At 39.6% G+C, this 11,692-nt stretch overlaps 1 protein-coding gene across 1 annotated transcript; it reads left to right on the top strand.

Moving 5' to 3' along the window:
* Window positions 1–1,192: 1,192 nt before the first annotated feature.
* On the top strand, window positions 1,193–11,241 carry gdpd2 (glycerophosphodiester phosphodiesterase domain containing 2). Its single transcript, XM_068586679.1, has 16 exons — window positions 1,193–1,301; window positions 3,162–3,397; window positions 4,048–4,151; window positions 4,288–4,381; window positions 4,624–4,683; window positions 4,800–4,898; window positions 5,028–5,121; window positions 5,397–5,542; window positions 6,705–6,787; window positions 7,355–7,514; window positions 7,608–7,815; window positions 7,905–8,052; window positions 9,377–9,524; window positions 9,953–10,035; window positions 10,126–10,151; window positions 11,044–11,241. The coding sequence occupies exons 2-16, from the start codon at window positions 3,311–3,313 to the stop codon at window positions 11,094–11,096; spliced, it is 1,593 nt and encodes a 530-aa protein (XP_068442780.1). The 5' UTR covers window positions 1,193–1,301; window positions 3,162–3,310; the 3' UTR covers window positions 11,097–11,241.
* Window positions 11,242–11,692: the final 451 nt, after the last annotated feature.

The raw sequence follows: 11,692 nt of genomic DNA, 5'->3' as shown, positions 1-11,692 counted from the left end.
GTTGAAGATTTCCCCATTGGGTCCCATTGTAAAAAAGATGATTAAAAAATCATAAAAAGCTTAATAATTGGAACATTTGAAAAGTGAGAAATATGAAAAGTCATACCATGTATGTCCTTAAGTAGCTGAATATTTGAATAATTGAACTTTTTTCTGTAGGTGTAAATATGAAGGAGTAGTTGAGGTCCAAAATACGTACGGAAGAAATAGTTGAATAAGTTGAATAAAGATTTAAAGAACAATAGTTGGAATGCTTGCAGCATTCCAACTAATGAAAAATAAAGATTAGATATGGGAGCGTAAGTAGTTAACATATCTCCACATTTATGTCTCTGCAAGTCTCTGATTTAACTAATACTATAATTAAGGTTTCGTTGTACATTACTTCTATGTTATATATAAATATTTTGATCAAGGTTGGAACAAGACGTTGGCTCTTACTTCTATAAAAGCAACAATACAATGTACAAAATATTATCATTCAAGGAAAGTTTCTGCATCAACGATTAAAAGTACAAACGTATTAGCATCAGAATATACTTTGAGTACCCAATGAAAAGGTGCTCATTTAGGAGAATGGAATATTTTATATGATACGTCACTTTAATGTTGCAGTGGAGCAATTGGGCTAATTTCTCCTCTTTAAAAAAAATAACTCAACAGTAATGATTCTTAGTAGAAAATATAACCCGATCAATCAAGATAATCCGTAGACATTGTTGTGAGCAGTTTCATGTAGGAATTAGGGTTGAAAGAAAATGGTTTCTGCATAAAACTCACAAGTTCTACAGATTATTTAGAGTGACCTGACGCCTGTACTACAAAAGGAGTTCAACATACCTTGTATTTCTTTTCGTGATCTGACTTAACAAACCAGAACAACCGTGGCCACATCAAACAGACCTACAATTGGGATTATCATAAATCAACCCAGCGCTTCTCAGATGGCCATGAACACATTATGTTTTGTGATAGGATTTGTGACCGCGAAGAGCCAAAGTGTTGAGACTACTTGTTGCAGAGGAACTGTCAGTGTACACGCTCAGTTTTCTTCCTTTAAGCTACACGTTTCTCTTTGAAGCATACTTGACTTGAACTGTTTGAATCCACCCTCTCTGTTTGGGCTACACCCCTTCATCACTTCACCCATTCATGTGGGACCATTCTTAGTCAGTTCACGGATGCACACCCAAGTGGAAAGGATGCCAGACAAGTAGAGTGGAGGCTTATTAGGGTGGTTTTCCCACCGACCGCGTTTCAGTGCCAGTACAGAGGAATGTAACAACACAGTGTGATTTATGGTGAGTCTCGTTTGTTTGATTGGATAGATAGAAGGATACAAGGATATAAGGATAGATAGATAGATAGATAGATAGATAGATAGATAGATAGATAGATAGATAGATAGATAGATAGATAGATAGATAGATAGATAAAGTAATACAGATACAAATTACAAGAGAGATAAAAACAAAAAGAACATACAGATTTGGGTATGTGGGTATTACGTGCTCTAAGGTTGAGATTATTTTTACAGTTACTGTTATTCCATATTTTCTCGATCTTTGATTTCGATGCTGTTATTTAAAGCGGTCGCTTAGAGGTTGTAAAATTGACTCAGTCAGTTGTGAATGTTTTGCTAAATCTACATTGCAAACTGAAGACGGAAGCTGAAAAGTAAAGTTGAAAGAAAAACAAGTTATGTTACTGTAATAACGAAAGTCCCAGCAGAGCAGCATCTTGTTGACAATGAGTGTTGTTATTAACCTTGTATAAACATCACTCATTTTAAGAATATTGGATTAAATACTTCTATTACTCATCAGTTTTTATTGCACCCGCTAATTACAGTTTAAGTGGCCAACCAGCGTAGAATGAGAACACAAAAGTTGCAGAGTGGATTGACAAGGTGTGTCTTTGTGTTATTGTTTATTCTGCTGAACAACATAGGGACCAATGCTGTGTCTTTCTTTCTTTTTTTGTACACGTTGTAGAAAATTACACATAATAGTAAGTTGCATATGCATGTGCTTATGTCTGGAAGGTAGAGTGATAATTAAATGATGATTAAATAAATAAACTGTGATGTTTTCCAGCTTGTGTGCTTGGCAAGGACATACAAATGTTACTGTTGGAAGGCACTCAACCGGGAAGAAGTATTTAATTGTTCTTCAATTGTTAGTGTAGGGATGCTATCATTTAAATATTCCTTGTAATCTGATTACTGGTTGTCACATACGACAGTTATTGCTCAACATTCTGCAGAAATGAGTCCAAAGACTTCCTTGAAAATGTGCAGTGAAACAAGGTGCCTTGTGACACTTACACCTGTAGACCTGTGCAAACATGCACAGATTAGATGATAAGCTCCTAATTTGTTTAGAGAAAAATATGACTTAATGTTAATAAGAATTTTTTTTCTATACTGTAAAGAAAACATAAGACTGGTATGTGATTAAGTTTCATCTCAGCTTTATCTGCTTGATCTGTTTAAAGCATGGTCCTTATCCTTGAACTTCCTTCATGATTTGAATGATGTGACAGTGAGAACAAAACGAACATCGAAGCGGAACAATAGCTGGCAAAACCTCAAGTAAATCAAGTAAAACAAGAAACAGTGGGTAAACCTTTTCTACACTCACAACCTTTATTGCGCACTATGTCTCTTTGGTGGGTGACAAATACGAGGCGATCGAAACTTGGCACAACAGTTAGTTTATAAGCCCCAACACGTTTTATAGTATCTTGCTTTGCCCTATTTCAGGCTACATATCAACATGAAAGTTCCAATCCAAACTATTTTAAACTAAACATTTATGGAGTCGCTATCTATGTCCAAAGAGTGTCCTTCACTATAAGTAATGTTTGCTCTTTACTCACGGACAGTTTATTTCCTCCACCCCCTCTCTGTGCATGGATGTGCCTGTCACTGTGGTTGTTTGTGTTGCAAACCCTCCAACACTGTGACTTCACTGTGAGGCCGGTCCGTGCACTATACTCTCAATACCCCATGGTGTTGGCCATTGTGAGTGCTGCCAGTGGCGATTCCCCATCTTGCACATAGGCTCTATTGAGGCCCATTGAGCTGGGATTGCCTTAATACCCCCCTCCCTCATTTGCTTTCTGTCACAGTTGTCTTCTTTCCCTCCTACACTTCGTAGGTTTAAAGGGGTGAATGAGGTCGGGCCTCTTCTCGGCATCCAGAGAAAGAGCTCTCTGGGCTCCCTCCATCCTTCAGGTGGTATCAGGTGTCCAGGTTGGACTGAACAGGAGCAGCACTTACCTCCACTGTGAATGAGGAGGAGAAGGAATGTCTCGAGACGATAGCTGTGGCAGAGTTTGCAGCAGGGGCTTATATAGCTGCCACTGGAAGCAAAAGAGTAAACCGGAGAGAAAAGTGAGTGTTCGATTTGTGTTTAAAATATAAACATATTCTAATATGCCGATTAGGGAGATACGTCTTTGGGGTTTTCTTTCACGCAGCTCTCTATTATACGTTGGTGTGTAATGTTTATGAAATAATTGTTCCCATCTATTTCAGCCTTCTGGTTCCTACTTCCACTGAGCATAGCCTTTACAAATCCCTAATTATGGATTAACATTCCACCAGACTGAATTCAGAAATGTAAAACATATCCAATGAAAAGTTTTCTTTATGAAACCCGTGGTTTAAATGTATTTTAAATTTAACTGGATACCTTTTACTGGAGAACGCTCATTAGATATATGTAATGGGGATGATGACAACAATAGTCTGTCAAGAAAAAAGAGTGAACTCACAAGCCCTAACAGGCTTGTTTTGGAACAGGTTTATAAAGGAGGGGGGGGGGGGCAGTTATTTTGTACAAAAGAGGGTAGAGAGGTGTGATAATGAAAGAGGGTGAAGTGTTTGTGCACAAACCAACATTGTCTTCTCTCCCTTCGGAATTCACACACATACCTTCACGCACACAAACCATAACAAAATATCTTAGTTATTATTTTAACCCTCAAATGCTTTTAAGTATCAGAAAATGAATAATATTTCACCTGCTCTTTTCATTTCAGCAAGCATTCTGTTGGTTCTCGGTTGTCACCCTGGTCTCGCTGCTCTCCTTGTGCTGGATGTACATCGGTCTGGTTACGTTTAATGACCGAGACGATGTTAACTGGTGAGTGATCACAAACGTGCGGACAAATGGGCCACGTTGGATCTCTCACAAAAGCCCAGATTCCTTTCTTTTCTTTCCGTTTTTCGGGACCTTTATTCTGCTGACCCTGTGCTGCCCTCTTTTGTTCTATTATCAGGGAGGGCTTCGCAAATCTGAAGCGATGGGTGAATTGGTTCATGGTGCTGATCATCATTTCTGCAGTGCTAACCTGCTACTGTGTTCTGCTGCTGGTGAGTATCCAGTGTAGATTCTGTGATGTTGAAAACGTATGGTTGGCATGCAGTGACTGCAGAATAAGGAGTGGTTAATTACTGGCCTGAGGATAGATCTTCTGAAGTCGAGCTCAATAACAAACATAGAAAATGTTGTGTTTACTACGTACTATGTAACCAGATATTCTGGAAGCTTAAATTCTTTAAACAAAGTATTAAGTCATAGTTGCAATTTCATAATCCCGTACCGTTCATTACAGCTCTTTGCATTGGTCCATGTTGCCTTAGGGGAGCTGCTCAACTTACACTGGTTACACAAGGTAAGCAATTTACCACACAACTTTTCCACTCCGAATATGCATTATCAGAATCAGAACCATTTATTCAAGTTGTTTAAATTGTTGATTGTCCTATTTGTACTTTTTTTTTTACACAGATCTTCTTATTTTTTGGCGTGATATTCATCGCTTTTGGAGTCACAGGAATTTGCCTCAAGTGGCAAAGAGAATGGCCGACTGTTCCTCTGTCACTGCAGGTACAGCGAGGCTCTCGTGTCAAGGACTGAGACTGTTTTTGGGACTGATGCCGAGACAATGTTTTTTCTTGTGTTTAATTTCCTTGTTTACCTGATGCGTTTCTGATGCGAGTGTCGGCCTCCTGGCAGGCCACAGCTCCTTTCTTGCAGTTTGGTGCCGTTGCAGCGTTGACCCTGCTAAGCTCGTTCGTCTTCCACGGCTTCCACATGGCTGAGGGAAAATGTATGTCATCAGATATCATTTAAAAGCACACACTGGCAAAAAAAATCCCACTTTAATCAGTTTAACCTGATATCACATATGTATTTTAACAAATGGCTGTTGCTTTTCTTGTGTCAATATCGGCGAGGGAATGAGGATAAAGGAACTGATGAAAGACATTCATGATACAACCACTGTACAAACACTGTTGGTTATTTACTTGCACAAGAGACTTTTCTGTACAGGCCTCTCTTCTGAAGAGAATGATCTTATTGTTGGACGTTTTTTCTCACCAGGGTCTAAGTTCCTGATCGCAGTGATATTTGCGGTGCTGTCAGCAGCCATCTTCCTGTGTCCTCTGAGCATCCAGTCTCCTTGTCTGATAGAGCCGACCAAATTACCTGAAAAACCAAAGCTTTTTGGTCACCGCGGCGCACCCATGGTGAGTATCCTGTTTTGCTTGACAACACCCTAAAGGTACACACATGGTGCACCTCGCATTGTGTTGTGCTTCTTTTCAACTTTGCTTTTCAACTGTTGTGCTCAAGGGGAAATTTGTCCTGCAGCCAGGTGACATAGAAGTCACAGAGACACCTGGCACACGTTCTCGGCCGGACGTGCACGGCGACCCTTCGGCGCCCTCCGACGTGCCAGATAGAGCGAGGAGCCGCTTATAGCTGCTTGCAGCTTTTATTCAATCATATATATAAATATATATGGGATATAAACATGATTAAAAAAAAGACATGAAACCTAAATTATCAGTAGTTACAGGGGAAACTAATCACCAGCTGAGTCGGTACTACATCTGGTGGCCTGAGAGATGTTTATGGTAAGAGGAGGAACAAGTTCAAGGATAATTTCAAGGAATTGTTTGACATTTTGAGAAATATGCATTTTGCTCTTATTCTTTTCTTGGAGTGAGATAAGAAGGTTAATCCCAGCCTGACAGAGTCACTGTGCCCAGCCAAGATAGTCTGGTACAAAACCATAGACAATTTCTTTATTTTTTACACTTCTGTTTTCTAAAGACATCAGATTATATAACGTGTTTATTAATAAGTTCTTAGTGAGGATGGTTGGTGATTTTCTTTTGTACTTCAGACAGAACCAGACTAGCTGTTTCCTACTGCTTTCAGTCTTTATGCTAATCCTCCTGGCTGTAGTTTATTACTTAATGGACAGATGTGTCAATCTCCTCATCTGTCCTATTGGCAAGAAAGAAAAAAGAAAAAGAAACGTTTATTTCCAAAATGTCAAACTAATAATTTGTAAATCAGCCCAATATAAAAATTGACTGCTGCATCCATGCAAATATTTTATACAACACATAACGCTCTGTTGTCAGTATATTATATTGTGTGATTTGATTTGTTAAATCATTTTTCAGTTCCATGTATTCACATTACAGCTGGCTCAGCTGTGAACAAATGTCCGATCGTTTGAGAGCCCCATATGGTGTGCTGTCCTCGATAGTTTGCTGTGCTTCTGGAGTCCCCAATAAGCTCAGCTTAACACGGTTGTGTGTGTTCATTTAGCTTGAGGCTAGTTTGTCGGCCAAAGCACATGAGTGTGTCTCCTCCATCTGTCCTTACTGTGTTCAGCTGGCCCCAGAGAACACCATGATGTCGTTCAACAGGAGCATCGCGTGCGGCGTGACAGCCTTTGAGACCGACGTACAGCTCAGGTACGTGAACTACGTCAGCACTCGCTGACCGTTGCTTGTAACTATTAGTAATTGTAGCACAGACTTTTCTGGTTGAAATGAAAACTGAATCAATTGGGACTTTCTATGTTGTCATACAATTTGACCCTCTTTCGCAAATATCCGCAACACCAAGGATTGTGGGTCAGAACAACCAGAAAAGCATGTTAGGGCCCAACTATGACCAGAAGCAGTCTGACTTCCTGGTATTTCGTCTGGCATACTAAATATGTGGGTGTGGGTATTGGAACGAACCCCGTGTCTGGCTGACTTTCTTTAATGAGAACCCTAAATATTGCCACAACATAATGGTTAAAGACTTGATGCCACAAATCCCAGACAAAGTCAGCATCCTCACCAGCTGATTGTCCATGTACAAGACTTGGAAAAAGGGGTGAATTTGAGGGACCACATCCTCATCGGTGAAGGGTCTATGATCAGTTACTTCTCTTTGATCCTTTCTAATACGGGTCACAAATGACGTATTGCACCTTTAAATGTGGATTGTTTTGGCCTCACAGATGAAATTTCTTCTGTTTTCTAACCCAGTAAAGACAGAATTCCCTTCTTAATGCACGACCATAACTCTGGATTCTTGCGGCGAACGACAAATGTCAAAGAGAAATTTCCCAATAAAGATTTCAGCCACAGCAGCAACCTGACCTGGGAGGAATTACAGAGTCTGAATGCTGGTGAATGGTTCCTGAAGGTGAGGGCGAAGCTTTGACACACTGACTGATAAACATGTCTGTGATATCATGCGGAATGCCACAGTCACAGGAAGTGTTGTCTGGTTTCCCAGACAGATCCGTACCGTTCAGTGTCCAAGCTCTCGGAAGAGGAGATGAAAACAGCCAGAAATCAGACCATTCCCTCCTTGCTTCAGCTCCTTAACCTCGCCAAGCAGCACAACGTCTCTGTGATATTTGACCTGTATAGCTCCAACCAGGAAAATGACACAGTGGACACAGTCAACACCATCTTGAGTTCTGGCATTGACCCAAGCCTGGGAAGTCTGATATTTCATTCTAACCCAGTTTCAGATGGCTCATGATGAGACATATCTTGTTAAGGTGCTTTTTTTCCTTCTTTTTACAGGTCCTTTGGCTACCTCCAGCAGAAAGAGAATATGCAAATAAGACTGCTCCAGGCTTCACCCAGGTTTATGACAACGAAAGTGTTATGCTTGAGGAAGGAGGGGACCACCTGAATGTGAAATACAGCAAGTTTAGTTCAGAAGAAATTAGGTAAAGGAATACATGAAACTAAACACACCCATTATATATATTGGGGTGCCAGGAGATATGCACAGCAGTGTGTTAATTAAAAGTATGTGTGGCATGCTAAGACACGGTGCTGGCGTTGAATATAAAGGCGCTGGATCGGCCTCCAGGGATTCAAATAATGTTCCAACTCAGGAGTGCCGCCCCATGTCTGAGCAAACAAACCATTAAAAATAAAGAATGACATTGAATGCAGCAACATGTTTTGTGACAGACAAACTACATACAAATTAATCCCTGGACAGCACAGGTTTTTACTGTAGGCAACATATGTATCTTACAACCTTTGAGCACATGCATTTGGTCACATGGAATGGTGTGTGGGATAAATGTTGTCTAGTCAGGGATCATGATGCTTGTGATGAGAGGGTGGGTGTATGCATGCTTATCCCTGTCCATCCATGCAAGCGTAAATACTGTATGCTTTCCATATGATTTATACATTATATTAATTAGGGGTTTCTAACCAATGCATAAATAGTCTAGTAAGCATGATAATATTTATAAAAACAAATGCAAAGGAAGAAAAGAAAACACACACAGGAGTATGTACATTTGCAAGCACATAGACCAGGGGTGTCAAACTCATTTAGTGAAGGGGCCACATGCTGCCCATTTTGATCTAAAGTGGGCTGGACCAGTAAAATCACAGCATAATAACAATGTTTCTCTATGTTTAAATCATTGGTGAAGGTTTTTAGATAATAAACTCTATTTTAAGGTCTTTCAGCAATTAACTAAAAACATAAAGACTATAAATTCAGACATCAGCCCTCAGCCCTCGGCTCTCCTCTGCAGATTTCCTCCCTTTGTGGCACGTTTGTGACGCCACTTTCATGACGTAATCCATGTTTAACGACGAATAATATCAGTGCTCACGTCAATTGTGACTGTGGATCAATGGTTTGCATGTCTGTTTTATAAGCAGAGGATCAGAGGTTTGAATCCCAGCTCTGCTAATTTTAGTCTAATATATATATATATATATATATATATATATATATATATATATATATATATATATATATATATATTCTTCTGTTGGACTGGACCCCCTGGCGGGCCGGATCCGGCCCGCGGGCCGTATGTTTGACACCCCTGATATAGACATTCATACTTACACACACCTACTTATAAACACGGACATATTATGCAAACCTGCGTACACACATAACTACTGTGCTGCCTTCCATAGATTCCTGTCTTCCAATATACTTCTGTCTTCATTTACCTGCATTGTAATCTCAACAAAGGTCTCCACTTCAGGCGTTGTGCTTGTATCTGACAGGGAGCATCGGCGCAGGAGGGTTACGCTGAACCTGTGGGTGGTTAATGAGCGCTGGCTGTTCTCTCTGCTGTGGTGTGCGGGGGCCAGCTCTGTTACCACCAACTCCTGCCACCTGCTCAAAGACATGGACGCGCCTGACTGGGTCATGGTGAGCATTGCATACAGCTGCACGAACAGCAAGGTTGTGCAGAGACAAACAGTCCAGACACAATGGAAGTTGTGTGCAGGGCGCTCTCAGAGTCAACTTTTTAGGGAATAAAAACACACTATAAAAAGAAAAAAAACAATACATAAAAACACGATAACGTGGTAATATGTACAAGAAAGGTTTTGAAAACAAGTTCTCAACAAAGGAGAGGGCAAATGTTAAATAACAGTAATAAATAGGCTAGTCCTGAGTGCTGTTCCTGCATTGTGAAAAGAGGGAAAAGGGGAGAGTGGAAAGGAACATTGCACATTTGGAGAGGTGGGAAAAAGTTATGTGGGGTTATGTAGGGAAGTTATAGGGGATAAGCACTGCATGCTTTACTTCACTTTCTGGTTATTTCAGTAACGCCACATGTTTGTGTGTCACAGGCGCCTCTTACATACAAAATAATATGGATTACAGTGGACATTGTATCTATTCTGATAATCACGGGACTCTTCATCTTTAAGTGGTAAGCAACGCACACGTTGGTGTCTTTTGTATGTAAATCTTGGTGAAAGTGAATAATAGACTGACTCATCCACGCCATTGTTTCTTACAGGAGAACACGTTTCTGTAACAGCAAAGGTACTGGACGATTTCAATATGTTAACATTAGAGTTGCAACTAATGATTGTTTTCATGATTGATCCATGCACAGATTATTGTCAAAAATTAATCCTTAAGTCTATGAAGATATTACAAATATAATTAAAATCTACAAATTTGGAACCAGGTAAAGTGTTGGCCTTTTGGCTTAAAAAATGACTTAAGCGATTAATTGATTATTAGTAATATTTTGTGTTGATGGACTAACTTATTTACCAACTAATTGTTTCAGCCCTAGTTACCTTGATGCCATTTATGATACTAAAAAAGACTTCCGGTATTAACATGTGGGTGTTCCAGATAGCAACTTATATTTTGATTAAAGTGTGTTCACTAATCTTAAAAAAATCATTGCCATCCATAAATTCATCTTTATAATACATTTTTTTAAAGTATTGATATTAATCCAATCTAGACTTTGGGTTTGACATGAAGTTTAATAATGGGTTTATGCAATGACAACGGCTAAATTAACTTTAAAAAATATGTGTCTCTATGTAAAAGAGGTGTATAAACTGTAACTATGGCTCAATTAACTCTTAGTACATTAAAAGAGACCACTGACTTGGATCAATGCATTAACTTGTCAACATTTACGTAACTGTTTCCAAACATTAACAAAATGAAGACTTGAAGGATTGAAACATCTATTAACAAAGTTTTGTAGACAGTGAGAAACAAATGTAAATGTTTCAATGGATTAGGAATATTGTAATCATTAATGTCATCATTCCCAAATTGAAAGTGAAATGTACAACCTGGTTATCCAAATGTTAACCGTAAACAAACATACAGACATATAAACAAACTTCTAGCAATTAAAAAAGTATATATTTGTCTGTTTTTATAGCTTTTTTTTGCGCATACACAGGGACAGAGAGGCAAGAAGAAGAAAATGTGCCCCTTCATTTAACCCGTCTTTAGTAATTAAAGAGCAGTGTGCTGCGGTGAGGCGCCCGGGGAGCAACTGGAGGTTCAGTGTCTTGCTCAAGGACACTTTGAAATGCAAACTATGTGGGGACCGGGGATCGAACCGTACACCTTGTGGGGTCCGAACCACCCTTCTCCCCATGAGCCGCCCCAAAAGAAACAATACTTCAGCCTGGAACGAGAAAGAACTGTCGCCCTTCTTATCCACCGGGTAGTTTGCCCAACTCCAGCGGGACATGTTTCTGCCCCAAAACTGACATAGATCCTTTTCTGGTTTGGACCTCAACCAGGAAGAAAGCAAGTTAATGTGAATAGCTACACACTGTATTCTGAAGCCAAGAAAATAAAATGTTTTGCTTTTTCAGCGCTATTAAGATGTTAACCAAATATTAGCAGCAAATTCAACTGGATGGCTGTTTTACTTTTGTGTTTCTGTTTAGGTTTCGGGTATTAATCATTCTTCTGTTGCTACTGCTGCCTGATTAAATCACAGTAGGAAAGATGTGTACATATACTGTAACGATGCCTATTTTCTACACTGTCGTGTGTCTGTGTATTTTATCCTCAACTGTAAACATACTTTTGTTTCT

The sequence above is a fragment of the Clinocottus analis genome, unplaced genomic scaffold, assembly GCF_023055335.1.
Source record: "Clinocottus analis isolate CAN_PGR_092001 unplaced genomic scaffold, fCliAna1.0.p SCAF_10, whole genome shotgun sequence".
In the NCBI taxonomy this organism is placed as follows: domain Eukaryota; kingdom Metazoa; phylum Chordata; class Actinopteri; order Perciformes; family Cottidae; genus Clinocottus; species Clinocottus analis.
This window is presented reverse-complemented; position numbering and strand designations above follow the sequence as displayed.

Coding starts and splice junctions, on each gene's coding strand:
- gdpd2 (XM_068586679.1), top strand. CDS start 3,311: ATGTCTCGAGACGATAGCTGTGGCAGAGTTTGCAGCAGGGGCTTATAT. Junction 4,684..4,799: donor ACTTACACTGGTTACACAAG/GTAAGCAATTTA, acceptor TTTTTTACACAG/ATCTTCTTATTTTTTGGCGT. Junction 5,122..5,396: donor CCACATGGCTGAGGGAAAAT/GTATGTCATCAG, acceptor TTTTCTCACCAG/GGTCTAAGTTCCTGATCGCA.